Source organism: Hydractinia symbiolongicarpus, chromosome 2 (assembly GCF_029227915.1).
Source record: "Hydractinia symbiolongicarpus strain clone_291-10 chromosome 2, HSymV2.1, whole genome shotgun sequence".
Lineage (NCBI taxonomy): Eukaryota > Metazoa > Cnidaria > Hydrozoa > Anthoathecata > Hydractiniidae > Hydractinia > Hydractinia symbiolongicarpus.
In genome coordinates, this window is record NC_079876.1 from 17,018,328 (window position 1) to 17,043,951 (window position 25,624).

The 25,624-nt window shown below is 31.6% G+C and overlaps 2 protein-coding genes across 7 annotated transcripts in view; one reads left to right on the top strand and one right to left on the bottom strand.

Annotated features, from left to right (window-relative positions):
* LOC130629714 (uncharacterized) overlaps window positions 1-8,356 on the top strand; it is a 23,424-nt gene extending 15,068 nt beyond the window's left edge. For 5 of the 6 annotated variants that reach the window (XM_057443039.1, XM_057443037.1, XM_057443040.1 and 2 more), the window contains 6 exons: window positions 1-1,123; window positions 1,536-1,802; window positions 1,901-1,932; window positions 6,175-6,644; window positions 7,607-7,667; window positions 7,756-8,356. The exon at window positions 1-1,123 is cut by the window's left edge and continues 1,422 nt beyond it. In XM_057443039.1, the coding sequence (XP_057299022.1) occupies window positions 1-1,123; window positions 1,536-1,802; window positions 1,901-1,932; window positions 6,175-6,644; window positions 7,607-7,621 (1,907 nt within the window). In that variant the 3' untranslated portion in view covers window positions 7,622-7,667; window positions 7,756-8,356. Of the gene's footprint in view, window positions 1,124-1,535; window positions 1,803-1,900; window positions 1,933-6,174; window positions 6,645-7,606 lie in introns of all 6 variants that reach the window. The other variant, XM_057443036.1, reaches the window with a different exon arrangement.
* Window positions 8,357-10,785: 2,429 nt separating this feature from the next.
* LOC130629716 (splicing regulatory glutamine/lysine-rich protein 1-like) overlaps window positions 10,786-25,624 on the bottom strand; it is a 46,964-nt gene continuing 32,125 nt past the window's right edge. Inside the window, exons 5-19 of the mRNA XM_057443042.1 lie at window positions 22,588-22,674; window positions 22,386-22,495; window positions 21,880-21,895; window positions 21,358-21,483; window positions 20,481-20,516; window positions 19,812-19,844; window positions 19,568-19,594; window positions 19,139-19,186; window positions 18,829-18,855; window positions 18,251-18,298; window positions 17,417-17,452; window positions 17,075-17,140; window positions 16,807-16,893; window positions 14,991-15,084; window positions 10,786-10,827 (exon numbers count right to left, since the gene is read on the bottom strand). Of these exons, the coding sequence (XP_057299025.1) occupies window positions 10,822-10,827; window positions 14,991-15,084; window positions 16,807-16,893; window positions 17,075-17,140; window positions 17,417-17,452; window positions 18,251-18,298; window positions 18,829-18,855; window positions 19,139-19,186; window positions 19,568-19,594; window positions 19,812-19,844; window positions 20,481-20,516; window positions 21,358-21,483; window positions 21,880-21,895; window positions 22,386-22,495; window positions 22,588-22,674 (847 nt within the window). The 3' untranslated portion in view covers window positions 10,786-10,821. The remainder of the gene's footprint in view (window positions 10,828-14,990; window positions 15,085-16,806; window positions 16,894-17,074; window positions 17,141-17,416; window positions 17,453-18,250; window positions 18,299-18,828; window positions 18,856-19,138; window positions 19,187-19,567; window positions 19,595-19,811; window positions 19,845-20,480; window positions 20,517-21,357; window positions 21,484-21,879; window positions 21,896-22,385; window positions 22,496-22,587; window positions 22,675-25,624) is intronic.

Consider the following 25,624-nt stretch of genomic DNA (forward strand, 5'->3'; position numbering starts at 1 on the left):
TTAACAGAGCAATGAGAACAACCCGGATAATCTTTCAGTTTTTAAAGGCTTTTGAAAATGAAGTAGAACAAGACAAGGTAACAATTAAGCTTCCCGATCAGGAATCAAAAGATGCAATATCCACCAAAACAAAAATCGAAAAAAAAAAGAATCTCCTTTCCAAATTTTGGCAACAACTGAAACAACCACAACAACAACGGCGACAACAACAGCAGCAGCTGCAGCAACCACCTCCACCACGACAACAACAAGAACAAGGACAAACTACCAGTAGCAATGCCACGCCGATAATAAAAGAAGAAGAAGAAGTATTTGAAACACCGGTTGATATTGATGTCGTTGTAGCTTCAATACAAGATGGGGATCTTTCGGGTAATGTTAGAATTGACACTTTATTAAAATTTAATACAGCGTATTCAATCGGTCATAATATCGAAGGAACAAAACCGTTATTGATACATCCGGCAAATACTCCAACAACAGACAAAGAGTTTATACCAATGTTAGCGCTTGTTTTACAAGATGTATGTTTACATCATGCCACTAAACGTTTGTTCATATATAACACATTCCCTCAAAAGGATATTTTTTACAGATTACTAAAACTGTTAAAAATTGATTTTCTTCACTACGACAAGTACACTGACTGGAAAGTTTTAAATTGTGATGATATCATAGTTAAAAATCCCTTGCAGAGTCAAAATTATAACCTGCTCACTACTATTGAGGGAAGTCGTGGAGTTGAAGCAGCCGAATGCATCTGTATAATTGAAAGCAATGATTGCAATTTAAAACATTTGACGTTAGAAGCAATGTCCAGAGCAACACAAAAACTGGTCCTTGTTTCAGCGTCCAACGTCTACCAATCGGATACAGTAAAATCATCAACTGGTCATATCATCAGTAAATTGTTAACTGAACATTTGGTTGAATACAATGTAGAGGTCTCAAACGATGAAGATACGGAAATACCGTTCACAAAGTCTATGAAAAGTAACAGTAAAATAGTTTTTAACATAAAACCACAATATTGGAAATTCAAAGAAATGATAAAAGATTTGGAACATGTTGGTTTTCAGGCAACGGCTGAACGCCTAAATGCGCATGAGATCGTTAGAAAAAAGTAAGTAAAATTTTTAAACAATAGAGAACAAATTCTCTTTTGAATAGTTCTTAAAAAAATTTAAATTCAGTGATTCATATTAAAGAATTGGATGGTAAGGGTTGTGTTATATTAAAATAAAAAACCCCCACGAGATGACCAAAGTGTGATCATTCACAATCCTCTCTCCTTTTTTTTGTGAAATTTGTTCTAGAGAGGCAAAAAAATCACGACATATGTGTCAGGGCCTATTCTGTACTTAATGAAAACATTGTAAGAGTTTTCTAATGTTAAAAATGTTAACCTGCTGCTAAGCATGAAAATAAAAAAAATTTATTAGACAAAATTTTGATCATCTTATAATTTATTTTATTAAGTAAAGTCATTAGTTTTGTTAAAAAATATGATATAAATGCAATATTAATAATTTTAGCCTTTATCCTCCTGGAAAAGTGAGCAATATAATTTGCTCATATTTGTCACCTAAATCATGCATATTGAGATGGCAAAAGGACGCTAATAAATACACCGTTAGAAGACAAGAAAGTAAAAATTCAACCTGGAATAACTTAGCAACTGACATTTCTTGCAATCAATACATCGTTAATGACATGGTAATTGGTGAAACGTGCAAGTTTTGTGTTGTTGCTAAAAATCATCTTGGTGTATCTGATGACAGCATTGTGCCTTATCGTCACGAGTAAGATTATATTCAAGTCATATTAAAAACATTTTGTAGCCATGTGTTGAGAAGTATGTCATTCTTGAGGAATATTAAAATATGCTCAATTTTTTTAGACTTCCAAACGTTAAGGGTGTCCAATTTGAAGGTAAGAGAAATAGTTATCGTTATCAGCATATTTTAGACAAGAAAATCACCACGAGACTCTTTGTCAAAATTTAAAGACATGTAAAAACATTAGTGTGAAAAAATAGGCAGAAATAATTTCAGGAGTGTTGACTAATTGTGTGGTTTGGAGAAAGTAACATTTATTTTAAAATTTCGTTAAAAGTAGATGTTCAAAATCATGAAAATTTATAATTATTGGTTATTTAATGTCGCTACCCATATTACAAGAATAAAACGATTCTGATTATTTGTTAAACATTTAATTTGTTTCAAAGTTATATTTACTGTACTTATACCATGGGAAACGCAAAGTCAACTTAATGACACTATTTTCTGAAACGAGTTTAGTCCTAGAACCTTTTAAGAAAAAATTTTTCGCTACTTTTTTTCATCTAGTGTTGCTTTTAAAACAGACCTTTACCAAAAACGTAAGAGGTTATTAGACGTTATTGACTTTTTTACAAAATTTTAACAACGTTTTGCTTCTTGGTCATATGACATTAATTAAGAAAAACTTAGTGTTATCAAGTTGAAATAAAGCTACTTTGCATATTGGTAATATATTTCTTAAAAGTGGGTTTCGCAGTACCAAAACACCAGAGCCGTTAAAATGTGGCGCGCTGATGTTGCTGTTGTGTCATAGACCAAACTAAACTCGCTTGTTTCTGACATGATAATATTTATATTATTTCTTGACAATGACTAAACAAATAATTGATAATAATAGGTATAAAATATTTTGAGAATTGAAAGTAACTCTGATCGACCACTTAAACTTGACATTTTCCTAAAATCTCTTATAAATTGCTGACATTTCGTATATATGAAGTTTATTTTTTCGATGAAGAAAATTATTAGTTTCAAGTTTTCCCAATTTCCTCATCAGGGAATGTGAACTTGTGAAATATTTAAAAATGAGATACGATAATGTAAGTTATCGATTACATCATTGGAACGCTCTGATAAAAGTAGATAAATCTTTTTTAATAGCCCAATTTGAGTGCAAAAATGATAGAAATGGGCTGCAATTTTCCTAATAACCCTAGTTTCCTAATAACTCAAGTCTATTTTTTTATCTTTACTGAAGTAAATTCTATTTAATTTTTAACAGCTATCAGATCGCAGTAAACACTTTTTTATTTTTCAATATTTTTATGTCTATTACACAGCTTAAACAACACAAAGCAAAAAAATTTTGTTTCGTACGAAAAAATGCATACCGTATTTCCCGCATATAACCCTCATTTCATATAAGCCGCAGCTATTCAAGATAACAGATAACCCAACAACATTAGAGATTTGCAACAACGATTTACAACATTTGCGATAAGAAAAAATCAATCGGTGTGTTTTTTTTTGTTATACAAGAATACATGACAAGAAAATATAAAACTTATCCCACATAATAATTTCGTACGAATTTCGTAAAAATCGATAATTCAACTTGGCCTGTTACAGAAGGGTGTCAATAAAAGTGATACGAAACCTCACCTTGTATTAATAAAGTATATTTTCCATATTTTCCATATTAGCCCATACTTTTCATCATTGTCGATAGAAGAAATTTTGTTCAAATATTGCCATTAATTTTATTATCTCGTGGTTGCTCGATTTATTCAAATCATATATTTAGCACAAATAATTAATAATTTAAAAGTAAATAAGAGCAATTCCCTAAAATTCAATTCCCCCTCACAGCAAACTCGTCATTACAATCAAGCCATGAGCACAAAGCTGGCGTGGTTAACATCCTAAATATTATTTGTTCGGGTGAGTGAGGTCATTTGCGCCTAAAACAAAAGATTTCCCTATATTGATCACGTGAGCGAAGAACAATAGAATTAACCAATCAAAGAGCGCAGTCAGTATTATGATGCCAGAAAAATCGTGTGAGACCCAGCGTAATTTAGGGTGAAACACCTTAAGTAAAATTAAATAAAAATCTCCTGGCTGAGTGTAGTTTATATTTTTCGTAAATTTCAAAGACACGGTATGTGGTGTAAAATTCTTTAATTAAGCCTGTTTATAATTTTTTATCTAACGTAATGGCACACAAATTTGGAACAAGGGATTTCTATAGATATCCAAGATAAAATTTTATTTTTAAACTCAGATGCAAACTTCGGAAAAGAAGATTGTACTTTGCGTGTCACTACCGGACAACTCAACACGTGTATGCAAAGGGAGAACGTCCTTTTGAGACCTGCCTTGACCGACAAACCGAATTGGGCGGCAAATTAGCAGCGAAATATTTTTTTGATTTTAACGGGAAACAAAAAACGTTTGGCGAATTTAAGATACTGTATTTAAGCGGTCTTGTGGGTATTAAAAACAAGACAATTATTTTGAATCCTTGAAAGTAATGTGTTTTTTTTAAGAATAAACACTGAATATTGCAGTCTGATTAGTTAAAAGTTTACATCAAAATATTTCGCCGCTAAATAGTAGGAACTGTTTCTACTTTACACCGAAGCGAATTTTTCCAAGCACAATCAAAACAAACAAGAAACCGCGGTCGGTTTAAAATCATACTTATCGAAAAGACATTTCATTGTAAACGTTCCGACCAAGAATAGAAGAATTATCGCTAGTATACCAATCTGGACATTAGTGGAGAAAATAATTAGCTACTGTATCCAGTTGCATCGGTTGCATGTGCATGTAAATTCTGCATTAGAAGGTGAATAATTTAACTCGCATCAAATTGTTCATAAAAATAATTAAGTTAGGTTTTAAGTTAGTTACAATATAGTAATGAATAACTTCTTTTTTAAGTTGCTCATAATTGAAAATTCTTCCTAATAGAAATCATGAGAAAAAACACAATTACAAGCAAATCAACAAGTCATTTCATGGTAAAATTTAAGTCGGTTAGTTTTGTTTTACCAATAGCCTGAAGCTGTTCTCATTTTATTTTCAATTTTTGCAATACCTAAGTCTCATGTTCTTTAAAAATTGTTCTTATAAAGAAACCCGCGCAGTTTTAACCCATCGCGTGTCAGAGAAACATCTTTGAAATATTCGTGCAGACGAAATCGAATATATTGAGTACAGTCGTTCTATTTTTATCACTATATCATACTCAACCAAAACGAATATGTTTCATTCAGCAAATAATGTTGATAGAAACTGGTCGTGTGAGGTGAGAGAAATTTTAATTTTGATAAAAGCAGCAGCTAGTTTTTATTATACATTATTTTTACAATTTTTACTGAAAAAACTAAGAAACTCTTTTTGCGTGCTTGAGATTATTTTCTACCTTTATCCTGCACTTTTCTCCATACAATCTGAAGAAAGCGTTATTTGTTCATTTGTTAGGTAAGCACAAGGAGTGCAAAATAAAAAGTAGAAGTTCAGTATTAATATTTAGTGAAGTTTCTTCTTTGTTCGTAAGAAACTAAATAAAGTCATGGAATAAGCATACTAGCCAGCCTCGGTTTTAGGGATTCATCGCCGTCTTCCCTCATGCCATATAGATAAAAAATCCCTGGAATCGAGAGTGCTAGACTAGGCAATATTGATATTTGGTAAAGTTTCTCTTTTGTTCTTAAGAAGCCAAATAGAGTCATGGAATAAGCATACTAGCCACCCTCGTTATCAGAGATTTTTGCCTTTTCGCTATAAAACATCCCTGGGGACGAGAGTGCTACACTAGGCAATATTAATATTTGGTACATTTTTCCCCTTGTTTTGAAAAAGGCTAAATAAGTCATGAAATAAACAGCTAGCCATCCTATTCTCCAGGGATGTTTACCTTTCCGTTCTTTTCCCGCATAAGAAATAGATAAAAAATCCCCGGGGACGAAAGTGCTAGACTAGGTTGGTTTATAAAAACGCATTATGTTATCGTAGTAATTGTAGGAATACCTATATTTACTTCCGAGATTTCTATTAAAAATGTCATGTGAAATTATTTTAACAGGCGAAAAATTTTAGGGTCTCGACTTTAACTGAAACATTTCCGTGGTTCATACAAGTAAAACAATTTCCTCCTGATGCAAATTATCCTATACATGATGACGTCAACATATTTACTTGAATAAAAATAAATTATTACTATACTTTTTGTTTCTGCGTTTTCACAATTACTTTTTTTATGTTTAATACATTATAAAATGTTTTACAATAAAAAAAAGTATTTAATGATGTCATAAGTGTTTCGTTATCATGTTTCATTAATTTATAAATTTATAAATTCATTCATTTATTATTTTATTTTTAGATATCGTGAAATCTAACGATATCGAGAAACTGAAAAAATTACTATCCATTCATCCAAACATCGTTCACATGAGAGATGGATGTGAACACACACCATTGATGTGGACAGTATATTACACCAACAATACATCAATGGTGGAAATACTCATCTCATATGGGAGTGATGTTTGGGCGGAAGATGGATTGAAACAAAACAGTTATCATTGGGCTGTAATTCATGATCGTCACACAATATTAGATATGTTATGTCGATATGATGTAACAAACATCAACCGTGTAGATGTTCTCAACCGCACACCATTACATCGTGCTGCAATTTTTGGTCACATCTCATGTGTTGATGTTTTGTTACGTTATGAAAATATTGATGTGACGATCAAAGATATAAATGGAAACACAGCTTATGATGTTGCTGGAGGATGGAATGGACAAAACTGGGAAATAATAAGACGAAAAATAAAAGAATACGAAGTAAGTTATTAAGTTGATTTAATAAATTAGAAAGAAGAATAAATTTGTATTTTATTTCAATTTGAAAATAATAAGGATTAAATAAATGTTTAAATAAATATTTAGGTATGGAATATTTTTATTTTTTTAAATATTGGTGTGAAGAAATTAAAAGTTAATAAATTAGAAAGAAGAATGAATTTGTAATTTATTTTAATTTGATAATAATGATGATAAATGAAAGTTAAAAAACGAATGAAATGATTCGCAATAATAAAAGAATGGATGATTCTTATTTGAGTGGAGTAAACTGATTAACAAATTGAAGGATGTAATAAATCCAAATTTAAGAAACTTAAGAATAAAATGTTGAATGTCAAAAATATTTTTTTATAACAAATTGGATAAAATGAATAAAATACTTAAGAATAAAATGTTCAGGTTGTCAAGTAGATTATTGTGACAGTCCAAAGTAGGAAGTATTTTTAATAAAAAATAGTGAATAATTATAGCTGTTAATAATTCTGATAGCATTAATTTTTATGTATGTAAAAATAATGAGAGGAGATACTGTAATAAAGAAAAGATAAGTATATATTATAACGAAATTAAAAATAATAAATTTTATAAGAGAAAAAGAAGAAGTAAAAATACAATTTCGAACCCAGACTGTTTTTTATTTTATATCTTCTGAAATTGAATGTTATTATTGTTAGCATGAATTAAACATTATAGATGTGAAAATATTTAAAATAAAAGATATTTAAAACATTTAAAATAAGAATGACACGATGTTAAACTTTTTTTTCGTAATCCGAAATTATTTTATTTTTTGCATAGCGATTGTACAAATTTCGCGTTATAAAAGGATTTTATGAACAAATTGACAGATTGTCTCTCATTTAGAAGACATGGCCATGACGATGGCTGTTCTAATACTTAGGTAGCTATACTTTGAAATAACAAATCTTTTTATCTTTCAGGACATGACGAAGTGAATATTTCAAATGATTTTGTTTTGAAAAACAACAATCAGTTTGTGAGGTGAGACGGTACTTTATACAATTGGATATATTTCTCTTTTGTTATTTCTATTTTTAACTTTCTCTCATGAAATTTATTTATTTTTTAGATGAGGAACGAGTTATTTTTTAGTTTTATTTTATATTGTAATAAATTTATTTGTAGTAAAACGTACTGAAAATTTTTCTGTTCGATTTTTATCAAGCCTGGTTTCGTTTATATTTCATTCAGGAAGCGACACATGTCAAAGGTCACGTGTTTTTTTAACTGTCTGAAACTTGCCGCATGGTGCAATGTAGAGTAAATCTTATTACAAACATCAACTGATATACTTTCTCAACCTCGTCCCCAAGTCTTGTTAGGCCTTTTATTTTTGAAGGCCTGAACAAGGCCCTGGCCCTGGCTGGTCACGTGACGACAGAATACCCACGTATAGTGGGTATTTTGAAAATAATTATTTGTCTCGCTCTTCCAAAATATACACAAGCAGTCAAGAAAAAAATAAAAGAACTGACAGAATTATTTAGAATGGTTAAAATAATATTAATAAGAAAAAAATATATATATATTTTAATATAAATATTTTTATCTAAATATTTTTATCTAAATATTTTTTACATTGTAAAAACTATTTTTATATACTTATAATAATATTATTTAATGTATAAAAAACTGTTAATAAATATTGTATAATATATTAAACATTCACACTTGCTTACCTGTTTTTAATTTCAAGTACTTCTCCCCCTTTTTTATAAACTTCTTCCCATTTTAAAAAAGTTCATCTTATCCTGATTATACTGAAGAATAGCAATTTAACATTTATTAAGTAAAATTCGAAATAATAAAGCAAATATAAAGGCACATTTTCTTGTGTTTACATGATACTCGTCAAAAGCTGCCATTATATGGTATTTTTTTTTGTGGGATGAAATCCAGATTGACGTCATCTCCTAGATGGTAAAAGAAACCCCATGAACATGTTGCCACAAAACTCATAAAACATTTTTGTGAATAATTATAAAATTAATGTCTAAGACAAATAGAAGTAGTGCCAAAAAGCATTCTTTCTTTTCAGCCTCCCAACAGGTAAGAATCAACGAGTTGCGTGAACCATCCTCGTCCCCAGGATTTGTTGCCTGATAAGTCAAATCCGCTAGCGCTCGGGCTACATCTCAATAAGGCAAGAACCCCTGGGGACGTGGTTGTGCGTGGAGCCATTAACAGGGTAGATACTTTTTCAAAACGAGTATAATATAAGATGAACACTTCACCGGATGTTTTGATCAACGCTTTTAAAAAGCCTGTGGTAAATTTTAATCATAGTAAATACAGTCCTGCGCAAATTTCAGCATAGATCTTGCGCCAGTTTCAATATGCACTCGTCTTTTACGTTGCACCTAGGGCTTCCCTTATTATAATACAGGAATTTACGGACTTCTATTTTGATCTGCGCGTTATTTTTGCTTGCCGGAACCTTTGCCCGTTTGCGTGAGTTCCATCCTCGATCACAGGACATGTGATGATCAACGCTATCTGAATCAAAAACGTTTGCTGAGTTAAACTGTGTAAACAACAAAAACTCTGTCCATGTGGGCATTGCTATACATTTTCTACACTTTTGCGGACTTTTCCGAGAGGGAAGTAGCAAAATAAGTTATTGCTCATCTCCAGTACCTGTTACAATCTCATCTTCAAACAAAACAAAACAACCGTATGATATATATAAAACCGCTTATCCATGTGGGTATGGTGACATGATCCATCGATTTGGGAGATCCGTTCTAGAACTAAGTATGATTTCAAACTTCGTGTAAATTTGATTTATCAGCATTTTAAGTACAAATTGCGCGACCTCAAAAATTGCTTAGCTTTAATAAAGCTCAGAGAGTATGCTGATGCTGGTCATGAGTAAAATTCTGCTGGGGATTATTTGTTGATGGAACTATCCGTCCAATATGTCAAACCAAAAGATGTCAACAAGCTATATACAATGGCAATAAACAGATATATTCTTTTAAATTTTAAAGCGTTGTTGGACTAAACGGTTAAATTGCGAGTTTGTATGGACCTACGGAGGGTAGGAGACGCGATTGTGCTCTTTTGAATACTTCCGGATTACTTCAAAGTTTACAACATTCACATTCTCCTCATGAACAGTTATTGTGCATTTATGGTTATCCTGCATACCTCATTCGTCCACAAATACTATGGCCCTTTAAGGATGCGAATATACTACTAATCAAAGACCGTTAAATGAGGCCATGAGTAAAGTGAGAATATCTGTGAATGTATATTTGGTGACATTGTGAATTACTCGCATTTTTAGAAAAAGTTGAAGATAGGCTTGAGTGCTGCTGGAAAAATGAATTCACTTTGTGCACTTCTTCATGATGTATTCAGAATTCTCAAAGTTCTCTGGAGTTTATGGGTTTATGTTAAGAAAATTTTGTACCATATTCGTTTAAAATCTTTGCAACGTCAGTGCAAAAATAACTTTTATATTCCATGCAAAGAACACGATTTCATGTAAAGTATTCACAAACTTTCTTTTGTGTAAATTCTTTGAAATATCACGATACAATGTAAGAACTACGTTTATATTTCACACACAGAACACGAGTTCGTGTAAAGTATTCACGAACTTTCTTTTGTGTAAATTATTGATACAATGTAAGAACTACGTTTATATTTTACACACAGAACACGAGTTCGTGTAAAGTATTCACAAACTTTCTTTTGTGGGAATTTTTTGAAATATAACGATACAATGTAAGAACTACGTTTATATTTTACACACAGAACACGAGTTCGTGTAAAGTATTCACGAACTTTCTTTTGTGTAAATTTTTTGAAATATTACGATACAATGTAAGAACTACGTTTATATTTTACACACAGTGCACGAGTTCGTGTAAAGTATTCACAAACTTTCTAGTTGGTCTAGATACATTTCGGAATATTATGTTAAAGAAAGAAAATAGATTTACTTGAGAAAGAAAAAAAACTCCTAAATGGCGACTTGGAAATAACTTTTTGTGTGAACCAGTACTTTCTAAGGTATTTTCCAGAATATAAAAAAACATTTTGAGGGGGTGTATACAAACTCACAAATTCTAGATGAATAAATTCGTAATACCTTCTTCAAACGTGTAGATTTTTGTGAGTAGGCTGTTTAGCTCTAAATAACAACAAAAACAACAACATATTACTTCCTACAAAAACAAATTAGCGATTTTCATCTCTATATATGATTACAATCTATCCTGCACATTAATACGCGCCATTTGAAATGGAAAGCATTTACTATGCACGTGTTAAGGTACCCAGGATATATGAAACACGCATTACCCAAATTGATGTAAAATAAAACTATGTAAGATAAATTTGTTATCGAATAGCATTTCGACTTACCGGCTCTCAAGGCTCAGAAGAACAAACAAAAAAACCACAACCTTCACATCTCTGCAGTAATAAGGTCTAGTTCCGAATTTGTACCAAAAAGGTTTTTACTTTTCTTGTCTGTTGTATGAGAACAATTTCATTTTAAAGCACAGTTATTATTTACCCAGGATAGCCTTTTCCGTTTCTAATAATGCTAAATGTGCTATTTTGCTTTTAAAGCTCTAATTTGAGCTATGAAAAACATTTAAGCACAATAACTGCTTGTTTAACCCTATTCGGTCCGGGTTTTTTTTTAATAACTCTTTATATTATGTTGCATGGCTAGAATACTTATTGAGTTTCAATATTTATCTATTAGACACCTGCATGCAAATTTTGTCATGATAATTTGATATTCTATCTGAATGTCCTTATTTGAAAAGCATAGAACTATTATAAAATTTTGAATAACGTCATAATTATTACAAACTAGTCGATAAGGCCCGTGGAAAAATCCACTGAGGCAGGATAAAAATTTTGATGACGTCAGCAACCTACCATTAATAATTTAGAAGTTTTGTTTTCACGTTGCATCTATCGTGTAGAGATTAAAGCGCTGATCAAGAAAATGTATATGATCATGTGCTTTTGATATGAGCAGTTAATGAGATATAAGGAGAGTTTTAAAAATTTAAATCAGCAATGGCCTCATCAAGATCAAAAAAGTTTTTTATAAATTTGTATACCTATTGCCTTCATCGTATAGATCTTGAAACGCTGATCAAAAAAATGTATAGGATTATGTACTTTTGACAAACGGTTGCAGAGATATCAAGGTTTAAAGGTTTTTTGATGACGTCATCAACCCGTCCATTCCGGAACGGATTCGGGGACCCAGGTTTGGAAAACTCACCCAAATTGGTCCTAGGTGCTCCCTAGTTACCTACGCAGTGAAAAAATCATTGACGTCACCACCTCGTTTCCAAGTTATTTGGCCTCTAAATTTTAGGTGCACTGTAATGGCTTCATTAATTTAATATAGGATATTGACGTTAAACTAGTGTTATTGACGTCGCGCCGTAACGTCAGAAAATTTAACATATTAGACATAAGTTTTTCGGTAACATTAAAGGAAAATAAAGACATCCACTTTGCCTGTTACAAACAGACACAGTCTCTGTATTATTATAAGAGACTAGCTACGCCTTTTCTTTTTTCCTTATATCAGAATATAAGATAAAGCTAGCTAGCTTTCATCGGTCAAAAATGTACAAAATAGTACATAAAGCTATACAGCGTTTATTAGCTTGGTATTAAAGAGCATGTCATGAAAAGCACAAGCTATTTATTGTTTACTAGTCGATAAGGCCCGTGGAAAAATCCACTTAGGCAGAAGGACAATGGAAAAATAGGTTGTTTTAGATTTTTTGCTGACGTCAGCAGTGCAATTACAAAATTTTTTGGCGAAATTTAGTTTATTCGTTGCCTGTACTGTGCAGAGGTATAAACTCTGACTAAGAAAATGTATATGATCATGTCTTTTTGATAAGCGGTTAATGAGATATAACGGTAAATTTTGCTGACGTCAACAATGGCCAGTCAAACCCCCCAAAATTTTTTTTAAAAAATTTGTATACCTGCTGCCTTCATTGTATACGTCTTGAGAAAATGTATAGGATCGCGTATTTTTGACAAACGGTTGCAGAGATATTAGGGTTTGAAGGTTTTTTGGCGACGTCATCAAGCCGTCCATTCCGAAACGGATTCGGGGACCTAAGTTTGGGAAACTTACCCAAAGTGGTCCCTAGTTACCTACGCAGGAGATGACGTCAGTTATTTCCACTCGTTTCCAAGTTATTTAGCCTTAAATTTAAAAGTGCAATGCAGTGGCTTCACTAATCTTAATATACTTTCCTTTGACGTCAATATTGCTCTAACGTCAAAGTTTGCTAATTTACAAAACAAATTTATATAGACTTTATTAAAGAAATTTTATCCACTTTGCAAAAGTCTCAGACAGACAGACAGAACTGGCGTATTATTATATAGATTATAAAATTCAGGAAAGGTGTTTCAGCCGTTTTATTTCAAGAGATACTTCCTCTTAATTTGCGAGCGTGGCAATCGACTAATTTGAAAAAATAATTTTTTATATGAAAAGTATATTAAAGTTGAGGACGGACTCGTTACATTTTCGGACTCAAAATAATAATAATAAAAGTAACAAAATGATAAGAATAAAAATTAAAGAAAAAAGTAACGAAAAATTGCTCATTTTCTTTTAAAGCAGTACTTGTGCCGTGTAAAGCATTAGACACCAGCATGCAAAATGTTTAGGTCCCATATCTTTCAGAGGCTTTGATATTGGCTATTACTCGAAACTACCCCTAAAAATCTCTTTGAAACCCTTATAATGGGGAAAATATAATAACTCTTGTTAAGATTATGTTTAGAACTTGAAACTTACAACACGACTTTGTTTTATCAAGAAGAAACATTTTGCATGTTTTAGTCACGTAGTTAATCCGATTATCGATTTTTTCGGGTAAAATTTTAAATTTTTACCCGAAAATCGAAAAAAAGGGATTTTCGGGCAATATTTGGCAATTTTTCATACGATCTATGTAAAAACCGGAAAATATGTTAGATAACTTTTATTTAGCTTTCAGAAACTTCAAACTGAATGTAAAAATTCGCTCTAGAACTAAAGTAATTGAATTTTAAGCAGATAGTGGTATTTTGAACAAATTTCAAGCTTTTGATTACGTCACAGAAAAAGTGCTAATGCAAGCAAAAATTTATTGCTGCATTTTGTTCCCTTTGACATACTATAAGTGTGCCAAGTTTTATTCAATTTAGACAATCCTATGAAAGGTTATTGAGGGGGAGGGGAAGAGGGAATTCCCCCGGTCAAAATATGTTCGAAAACCCCGGACCGAATAGGGTTAGGCTTCGTTTTCAATGGTGACTAATGCGAAATAACATAATTAATTTTTGAACATAATTTCTTAGTTCAAAGTGGAAACATGTTTAGTTACTTCAAGTTTCATGAAACAACGTGAACTTGACATCTAAATTTTTTGGTACTGTTCCTCTTTACTTCATGAAATAAAGAAACATCAAAGGAATACTGATATTTTTATGCAAACATGAGTTGCAAAACATACAGTGTAAGAATTTTCGAGATAAATACGCTTTAAAAACACGTATTTAAGGTTTAAAAAAGAACATTTTATAATAAAAGTGAATTTGTTTTTTTCATTGGTGGAACGTTTGCAGAAAGGATCGAATTACACTTTTATAGCCCCTGACGTGACTCGATCATCGATTGAACCCACAATCTTCCGCACTGGAGGCGAAAGCTCTACCACAAACCCACCATTTTATGGTGAATGCTCTGCCTCAAGGACACCAGTCGTTGAGGGTGAAGCATGTTTAATATTTTATTTATAACTTCGTTTACTTTTAATCCCCAAACATACTAAGGTATACCAGGTAACAATGCTTTTGAGATATCAATATTTAAATTTTGTGAGAAAAGGTCCCATTTATTTTCCCATTTTTTATCTGTTGTAGGAGTTACAAGCTCTATAAGTTTTTCAAGAATACAAAAATAAAAAATATGACAAAAATAGCCATTTTGATTCTTTATTGATTCTTAGTACAAGTTTGATTGTATTTACTTCCAGTATACCACAATGACCGATTAAGCACCCAGTGCTTAATTAACCGCTCAATCTGAAGAAACACCGCTTTAACTTAGTGTCAAAAAGCGCCTAATGCCCAAGTATGCATTCACTCTGATTGAGTGTCCATGGTCTTTGACTGTGGGGCTATTTAAGCTAGTGGGTAAGCTGTGAATTAATACAACAAGTAAATAGTCAAGTAATTCCAAGATGTTACACATTTCCAAACAACGTGTGGTCTCAAAATGAGAATATTTATCAAATTCTGCATTACCTTGGTCATCAGCCTCTGCTTCCTTGTCTTTATTTTTTTCTTTGACTTCTCCTTCCTCTTTTTTCTTGCTTTTTCCTTCCTTTTTCTTTGCTGACTTTAAAAAAAATAAATCAAGTTATATAGGTTGAGAGGATTATCAATGGTAAAAAATACTGCATGCACAAACTAAACAATAATTTTAAACATCTGATCCGGCATTGTAAAAGCAGCATCAAATACTTCTACTTTTAAACACACCGAAACGTAAGCACTCGTCAATGCTTTTGAAAACGTGCTACGAAATACCAGTGCTTTTTGTTTGTGAATGAGTAACTTTAGCTTATAACATAAAAAAAAATTATTCACCCTGATGCATTCTTTTAAGTTGGTATTGAGGTAAACTAAGTGACCAGTCTGCAAACAACTTTTCCTAGCTACTTTTTTATTATATCTGACACATGTTTGTTACCATTATATTTCCATTATTCAAAAAAAACGATGCACAAATAATTTTGAGTTTAATATTTTTTCAGAATATAGGTATCAAATGTTGCAAATGTATGGAATAAAAACATAAAAATAGAAAAAATACGTTTTATAATGATATATAACTATAATATAAGTGAATAGTAAGTGAGAATATTCATAGCATATTATAAAAAGATTGTTACATCATTTTCCATTTCACCTAATAAATCCACACCAAATCCTCTTAAAGTAATAAATTCTAAAAAATTCAATAGCAGATGGCTACTACAAACAATATTCAGTTTGGATAGGTAGCGTGACAATTTATTTTAGGGTAACTTTTTACTTGTGATTTTTTTGCATATCTCTGTAAATAGCTAGCTAGCTATAACTGTCCGCTGTAAAAGTCAGATTAGGGAAAACGTCAATATTTTAATTGTTAACTTGAGTGTCAACTACAAAATAATTTAGATATCTATTGTTAAAATTATATTTTTAGTATCTAGATCCAAATAAGTAGCCATCTAATTTTGACAGCCACGAAAACAACATTGGCTTCAGGATTTGGATTATAAAAAAAAAAATCTTAAATAAAAACTTTGAGTTGATTATTTTAACAAACATTTGTTCTTTTTTAATCGAATCTGCTTCCAAACATCTCGTAGCAAACGGCAGTAAACTCAACTTTAAATTGAGGAAATACAACAATTCTTTAACGTTTTAGTCTGTTTTTGCTTTGTTCAACTTTATTTCCAGTCAGGTGCGCACTTTTTGCCATGTTTTTATCCTCTTTAGAGCAGAAATCAGTCCTGGCAAAACATTTTTATTAATTTAATTAAAAAATACGAATAATATTTAATAAGGTTGAACAGGCGGATCCACAATACTTTGAAGCTGATGCTGCAGAATTGCTATCTAACTTATTTATGTTACTTTATTCTCTTGAAATCATTAAAGCAACCATGTAGAATCAACATTTATCTACATTTAGGTAATGAAGTTTGACAAATTTAAATTTTTTTGTCCAATTGTAAAAGTCCAAAAAAAACAAGAAGAGGAAGATCTTAATTATACAATTTGTATAACTTAGCCATTTCAGAATTCACAAAACCAAAAATAGATAAAGAAACAACCAAGGTAACAAAGAATCCAATACACAAGCACGCAAGAACTATCATATTTTCAAGATAGGAATTTCGCAAATTACATTTCTAGTCTATTTGGGAAAAATGGGACATATTAGTATCTGTGATATTGCCAACATACAGTATTTCTTTATTAGATAATGAAGAAATCGTAATTTAAACAAATTCTGACAACAACTTGTATCAAGTGACAAATAACAACAAGTCAGTGATCATATACATACTTGGAGGATGATCTATCAGGAGACTTGGAAGTTGATTTCCGGGATTTTCTTCTTGCAGGAGAACGAGATCTTGATTTTGATTTTTTTCTAAATGAATTTAATAAAAATGAAGTTCAAAAGAAGTTTAAAATCTCTTTTTCAAGCAGTTCTTTTTGTGAAGTAAATTTACAAAAAGTAAAGATTTGACATCTGTTATAGATGCAGTTCTCCATGCAGGGCTTCCCAATCAAAAACACTTCATTCGTAAGAAATAAAAGTGTTTTCATACCTGGATCGTCTTCTAGGAGACCGTGATGAAGATTTGGAAACAGACTTTCGTTTTTTGCGTCGATCTCTAAATAGCAGTTATTTATAAATTTATTTATTTTCATTATCAACAGAAATTAATGGGTAGAAGTAAACACTGTCCTTCATAAGTTAAATACCTTATTAAGGGCATTATACCTGACACCAGTAAATATATTAACCAATGTTAGATATATTTTTGTTTGAACGATTTTAGGAAAACATTGGTGTAATAAAAATAAATACTGCATGTATTTATTTTTGTGAATGTGATGTGAAAGAAATATAAGCGGCTTCTAGAACAAAAATCTAACTTATAACTTACCTGGAACGAGATCTTGATTTTCGACGTTTTGGAGACCTGAAATAACAAATACCCCAGTTACAATTTTGTCTCTTTTTATAAAATAATTTTGTAGATACACATTATTCATTGCAGATCTTTTGTGTACTAAACCTATTGATTCTAACCCCACCTTATAGAAGATGTTAATTAGCTGTTAACAACTAATTTGAATAGTATGGGGCAATTTATAGCTCGGTAATTTGCAAAAGTTTTGTTATATTAGATTATAATTGATCGAGGGAATTGATTAACACCAAAGCTGGAAGATATAAACAGGTTTTACTGAAGGTCTTGGATGGTGTGGAAGTGAAGTGAACAAAAAATTGTTAAGGAAACTGATCAGCCACAAAATGCAAAAAGTATAAAATTCTTTGCTAAAAATTCTGTTCCACGTAGCTTCCATATTTTAAGTCTGTTTAAGGTAACTTAAAAAGAAGTGAACAAAAAACTATGGAGGAAACTGATCAGACACAAATATGGAAAGTACAAACTTGCTTTCCCTAAAATTCTATTTCACGTGGCTGTCATATATTGAAAGACTGGTAAAGGTAACTCAAAATGAAGTGAACAAAAAAAATTATTAAGCAAATTAATTAGCCACAACCATGAATATTGAAGAAACTGAAAAGTGTGAGTTTGCATTCATTATGGCACAGCGTGAATTTTTAGAGGAAGTATGAATTCATTCAAAACGTGCTGCAGTGTGTGGTGTGAAACAACCAAAAGTGTACAAAAACAAACAAAAAAGATCAAACCACTGGAAGTTAAAAAACTGTAATTTCAAGCATGGAAGATTTAAAAGAACGTAAATACCTTGAGCGAGATCTACTTCGACTTCGTCTACTGCTTCGTCTGGGAGATCTATAAAGAAGGGAAATCATGAATCTGATGCTTATATATTTCTTTACTAGCAATTTTAGATTTGCAAATACCTGGTAACTATGTTAAATTTAATATATTTAGTGCCATATTAATTCAATGCTAGAACCAATATTTTTAAATCAGATTAACTGATGTAATTTAAGTTTTGACGAATGACTTTAAAGTTGATTGATGTTTTGTGTCACTCAATCGCCACACTCTGAGCAATAAATATCATTCATAAAAACACCCTTTGCTAAGTCAGGATAAAGAAAATTAGACCAAAAATATAACACCAAGCATTATTATGTGAATAATTACAAAAATTTCTGGAAATATTATTAATGACCATGATCAGATTTGAATAATAGGAAAAATTTTGAATATATGACATTTTCCTTTTTTATTGTAAGCATTGGCCCTATTGTGCTTGCAGGCTAACACTCCCCCAAACTCCTTTAAGTTAGGTTAATTAGACAGAGAATGGTATACAACCAGAGGAAAACATAATAGATGAATTATCATAATACCCAGCCTTTGTTTTGTCCAAAGCCGCACTAAATGATAAAAACACAATGCAACAATTCACCAATGGTTGTAATTACGTCCATTCAAAAAAGTAAAATAACATTAAGTTGGTTTAAAAATACAGAAGCTTACATCGAAATTAAATTTCCACAATGGAAAACAACATTTGGTTGGGAAACTATATGGATATGTATTTTTATTTCATTTTTTACTTAAATCTTTTATCATACCTTTTATAAGAAGTCTAGAAGTCAGTTGAACAATTCAGATATTTAAGTGACAGGAAAAACAACAACAACAAAATTTAAATACCTTGAACGAGATGGACTGCGACTTCGTCTACTACTGCGTCTTGGAGATCTGTGAAATAATAAACAATATCCAAAATTAGATGCTTACACAACAAATGTAAAATTACATTTACCGATGTGTTGATTTTAACATTTTAGACATAAAATAAAAGTCCTTGTTCAATCAATCTAGCTTTTGGTACCTTTAATCATAACAGCTAAAATAAGCTGGTTTGTTACACATGGTACAACAATAAATAAGTTCTTAACAGTTACTGCCGCAGTTTCTATTAAGAGAACTATTTAGTCTAATGATTCTAATTACCACCCAAGTTTTTTATCCACAAAGGTAAATAAAAACTCATTTTCTATTAAGATTTTCACAAAACCAATAGATTTAAAAGGTACTCGTACAACACAGGGACACGTAATAGAGGAATTATTATAATACCCTGTTTTTGTTTTGTCCAAAGCTGCACTAAATGATAAGAAGAACAAGATACAAAAACTCACCTAATAAAATGTGGTTGTGTTAAGTGTTTTAAAAAAATATAATTATTAAGATAAAGTATTATTAAATTTTGTTCATTGACAACACAGAAAGTTGCATTATCTTGGCAAAAAGTTAGGGTTAAAAAAAATCTCCCTCTCTTTAGATTTAAGTTTGTTAATATATAAACAATAGTATATACTACCTTGAATAGCGTCTTCTTCGCCGAACTGGAGATCTAAAAATTAATAAAAAACAAATTTTGAATTGTTCAAACAACAGCAGGAGCACAAAAACTGAATAACAGCTTCAAAACTGCATTAATAGGGATTTAGAACTTTTACACTGTACAATGTGCTTTTCTATTCAAAGTCATGTATTATATTATTTTTCATTCAGGTGATCATGTCTAGAAACATGAAAATGGTCACGTTTGTTTTAATTATAGATCAAAAATAAAATATTAGCTTGGAGTATGTAAGTAAAGGTAAGTAAAAAATAATTTAAAGGCACAACAGATCGGGACTAATTGAAAACATATATTTAAATATATATATAAACAAATAAATAACATAGTGCCCAAGCTTCGTTAATACACAGGGACTTAGGGCAACTTATTTCTAGGCAATTACATTCTACATTCCTGCAATCATACCATTTTATAGCTTCAAAAATTATTCGTGCCACAGGTAAAGATCTGTCACAAGAGGCAGAACATACGGCAATAAGACTGCATGGTCATATAGTCCATTTAATAAAGATCATAAAATTGTTGAAGTGGGGACTAATTTATGCAGAAATGAATTTTGGCCTAAGAATGTATCTCAATTTACTAAACTAATATACATCAATAGAAAAATGATAGACTTAATACCTAGTACGGGACCTTGTACGCTTTGGAGATCTAGACCTAAAAAAATATCAAAACATTGGACACCATAAATTCTTAACAACTACAAGCACTTAAAATAACGGACTGTCAACGCTCAATGACTGCCGAAATTTAACATTTGACTGTCAAGATACAAAAAAACGAATGGTAAAATTCACTGGCAGCTTATTGTGCCTTCCACGAGTAAAAAAAAGACGCTCCTAAAATTCACGCAACGAAAATAACACATGGTTCAACAAGAGTGTAGCTATATGGCAAAGCGTAAAGTGTATAACCGCTAAAACTCAAAGCGAATAAACAATTAACATTTACAACAAGCTTCAAAAAACAGTTTCATATATCACTTGTGGGTAAATTAAATTGTGAAAAACACGTCAATTTTCACTTTATTAATATGCTGTTTTCCTTGCCAATGGTTAAATTTCATATGTTTAAGTAGTTTCAAAATTTAATTAAAGATTTCCACATTGCTTCTCAGACTTTTTTTTGATTCCCAAAAATTGACTTGACCTGTCATTTTAAATTCTCAGCAGTCATGGTACTTTAAGCAATGAACTACATCATACAGTTAATTCAAAAAGTAGAGTGGAAAATAAAAAAAACTGTCATTACATTTATCCTAAAGCACTGGTATAAGAAAGAAAAGAAATTTACACAATTCCTGTTTTCACGGGGATATTTGTTTTATTCACATTTTCCAAATCTATTAAAAATTGTAGTTAAAACTGCTTTTTGATCTAATTTGTTCTACATATCTTCAAAATAAATAAATATAATCAAACAATATGAATAATGCAATAATGTGTAGAAACATTTTGACATTGATCCTAAATACATCTGATCCAGACAGGTCAAGTACCTTGACTTGCGACGTCTAGAACGGGACCGAGATCTGGATCGTCGGGTTCGGGATCGACTGCGTCTTCTTGTAGGCGATCTATAATTACCAGTGAAGTCGTTTGGAATCGACTTAACATCAAATAAACTAAAATTATGAAAAAACTGTCCCCAAAAATCCTATTAAAAAAGAAAGAAAAAGTTGAGGAAGTGAGGTCAAGATGACAAAGTTCTTGTATCTTAAACAATATGGCAAAAATAATGAACTACAGAAATCACATTTATATGTAAAAATGTTTTATTTTATTTTATTTTACAACAAGATTCATATACAATCAATTCTATTTTTACAGTCTCTTTTAGAATGATAGTTATAGCAATCAATTATAAATTAATATAACACGTCATAACTTGTCTAAGTACTCATGTCAAATCTTTAGGATCGAATCTTCGTCCTCAGTTCCCCAATTTAAATTAACACAAATAAGAAAAAATACATTTGGGAAAAAAGTGATAGGAAAAGATTGAAAAATAACTATCATACCTTGATCTTGTTTCACCTAAAAAAAGTAGTAAATATTTCTCAGTGAAAACTTTCATTTCATCATTTATTTCGATTTTGTAAATAATAGTACACACAATTGTTTAGGATTATAGCTGGCTAATTTTTATCATACCTAATTGGTACTGCAACAAAATGTAAACATGGAAATTCCTGTTTTCGTATTTTTGTGATATGTTAGAAATAAAATAAAATATGTATGTTATATATTTCCAACAAAATTACATCATCGATGGAGTGCTGTACGATTTCATGCCTGAACCTACATCTCAGTAATGGTTGATCTAACAGCAAATAATACATATTGTTGTACTCGAGTTGAGTAATTCAAAAAAAAAATGTTTTTAGGGTACATATAATTAGAAAATACAAGGATTACAGATTATTTATAGCACAACTTGAGCCTTACATTCCTCATTAGGAACTAAAGTTCTTCTAAGAAAAGAAAATTATTGTTAATAAGAAAGAAACTACAAAAAACAACTTACGGTCGAAAGTGGGGCGTTTTACAACATCACGCATAGTTCTTATTGTAGATCTACCTGTTGCAATCCGTTCACTCTCGGGCTTCACAACGGGGCTCTTCGCATGAGTTACTCTAAAAATAAACCATTGCATGAATTTTTATTGCAAGAGGTTAAATTTTAGACTAGATAGATAAAGGTATAAAAACAATAATAATTATTATACTTAAGAGAACGATTTCCAAATAAAACTCCATTATACTGCAGAGCAGTAGGTACAGATTCAACCATGGAAAATTCAATGAAGGCATATCTAAGAAGAATTAATAACAATTTTTTACACAACTGTTACAGACTTCAATCAATTACTTAAAAGCAGTTTTCTTTTCAGTCAGCTATTCAGTACAAAAGATGGGTTTTGTACCATGAATTTCGCATAAAAAGTTGAAGAAAAACTGGTACACAACTGGACTTAACAGAGTTCGGAATCCATATGAAATTAAAGTAGATGTAAAACTAATTTTATGAAGTATATAATTTCAAACATAAGACTCAGAAGTTTGTTAAAACAGGCCCCCAAATAGGGCCAAAATCGAACAAAATTTTCTGAAAATTCTTAAAACCATAGTGTCTTTAACATAAGTAAAATTTTGGGAAAACTTGTTTATCTCACTTATTTAAGTATTCCTGATTTCTACAGAAAATGACTTCCTAAACAATTTGTTCGTCAGAAAATTAATATGCATTAAACAAATTTTTGGTTGACAGAAAGACAAAAACAACATATACAGTACTGTCATAAGGTTTGTTAACATCGTGTTCGTGTAACGATTGTGGTGCATGCGAACCACAATGACATTGTGGTCTCCACAATTACCAAAAATTCCAACATTGCATCGCGGCCTTCATGCTAATATCATTATCTTCACAAAGGATCGTGTGTCCCACAATCATTTTCGCGAGATCCATGATTTCTTGTTATTGTATAGCAATTATAATTTAATTGTTTTTTTCAAAAAATATGTTATGAAAGTTAATTTGTTTATTTCAGCTTTTATCCTGTTCAACAAAGCATGTTTTTTGCTTTTGCGATCTTTTCTCTTTCTACGATCCCGTTTTTACTGTTTCTAAACGATGTGCAGCGATCTTTTCGCTTTCTACAATGCTGTTTCCATGATATTTAAACGTTCTACAGTGACCTTTTTGCTTTGTACAATCCCTTTTTCATGAATTTTAAACAATCTACAGCGATATTTTCGCTTTCTACAATGCCGTTTTCCTGAAATTTAAATGATCTCTAGCGATCTTTTAGCTTTTTACTATCCCGTTTTCACGATGAATTGAGGCGATAGTCTAGCTTTCTACGATCTACAACGATCTTTTCGCTTTCTACAATCCCGTGATTTCATGATTTTTAAACAACTTTTTGTCGTCGCTCAATTGACGAAGGATCAAAATCTAATAATATAACTACATCTACCAACAAATTAAAAAAAATGTTAAACATTTTTATCGCTGCTGGTTTAAATTTAATTTAATTGTTAAGTAATTTATTCTTTGTTGTTGTAACAATACAATAAATCTATTGTGGATGCCACAATGTAAATTTAATCTTTAATTGTCTAAGCCACGATGTAACGTTCGTGGAGTCCATGATTAGTAAAAAAATATGCACCGTGGACTTTCGTGGTTCGTGTGTAGCGCGGTAAAAATACTAACCACGATGTTAACAAACCTTTTTACAGTACTGCAAGTTTTAGTGACTCATAAATATATATTTATGAGTGTTTAAATGCACACATATATAGATCTTCTTCCTACAGTACTCTGGTTTGTATTGCCCATAGTTAGTTCACCATTTACCTATGTGCCTTTTCTGGTCAGCAGCATATATTTTGGTCAGCAGTCTTGCTTAGTATTTAAGCTGCAGTTGCCTCATGGTTTTCCTTTTCAGTTCTAGCAGTTTTTCTTATGCTTATGTCTGCTGCTTATTAATCCACTTATATCTAATCAATCAATTTGCAATCAAACCAATCTTTGGCTAATTAAACATGAATTTATCACCTATATGGATGCTGTTATATTTTATCTCACCTACTCAAACGCCAGATGCCTCAGAAGATGAAGATTCAACTTCTCAAACCTTCCAATCTGCTGCAATGTCTGTCGCTCTTGAGGAATCGTCCACACTCAAAAAGAAATGTATCCCAAAATGTCCTGGCTGCAAGGCACTTCTGGCTCTACACGACTTTGGTATTCCCAGTCGTCACTGTCCAGGTCGTCGTTCTAGCGCTACCAACACTGTCACATCAGCTGCTTCAACACTTTCCTCAACTATCGCTAATAACCCAATGTCTTCAATCCAAAGATCTTCGCCTCTGCAGTCTCACCTAAACAACCCAAACAAATCTTCTTCACCGTCTCAGCTAGCTGCTCTTCGAAATCAGCCGGCTGTCTTAGATTTAATGCCATTAATTCCTGGAATAAATTGCAGTCTTTAATGACTAGAAAATTTGTCTCCCTTGATTATTTTAATCTTAGAAGTGATCTGAAAAAGTACTTTGTTTCCTCTTACTAATCCTTCCTGAATTGTCAGACTTGGCCATTTGTTTCCCGCATGGTTGTTTATCATTTGACCCACTTTTATGTGTGTGTTGTTTTGTGCGTCTCGTATCGTTTACTGTAATTGTCCAAGGGTGGCCATACCCTTTGCCTTAGCTTTATGCTATTAGGTATGGTCTCCCTTCAATAGCATTATATATTTTAATTTTGTTACCCTGACTAATTATGATATTTATTTTCTTTTTCTTTATATTTATTTTCTTTTAATTTTAATTGTATATATATAACTGCTATTGATAAATAAAATATCTATCTATCAGGAAGAGCTATCCCTAAGGGAAAGTTTACAAACAGAAGAGCAACACCTTCTTAATCAGATTGCTGTTTGACAATCAGAATTAGCTAGGCTTCGCTCAGCTTCTTCCAGAAATGCCTGCCCAGCACAAATTTTAAGCACTTCCCCGTTGCAGCAACCTGTAAATCCAACCAATCGTGTCCAAGACAATCTCCGCCCTTCACCTCTTGACGTACAACCGCCATCTTGTTTTGCTTCCCTGCTTGCTCCGCAACAGTCCGCCAATTTGTTGACCAATCGCACTGTCTTGTCACAACAACAAACACGCTCCCTATCGGATGTTTTTCGCCAGCAAGAAGACCGTAGTTCAGAATTGTTTCTGCGCCCTGCACTTTCTTCCAACACT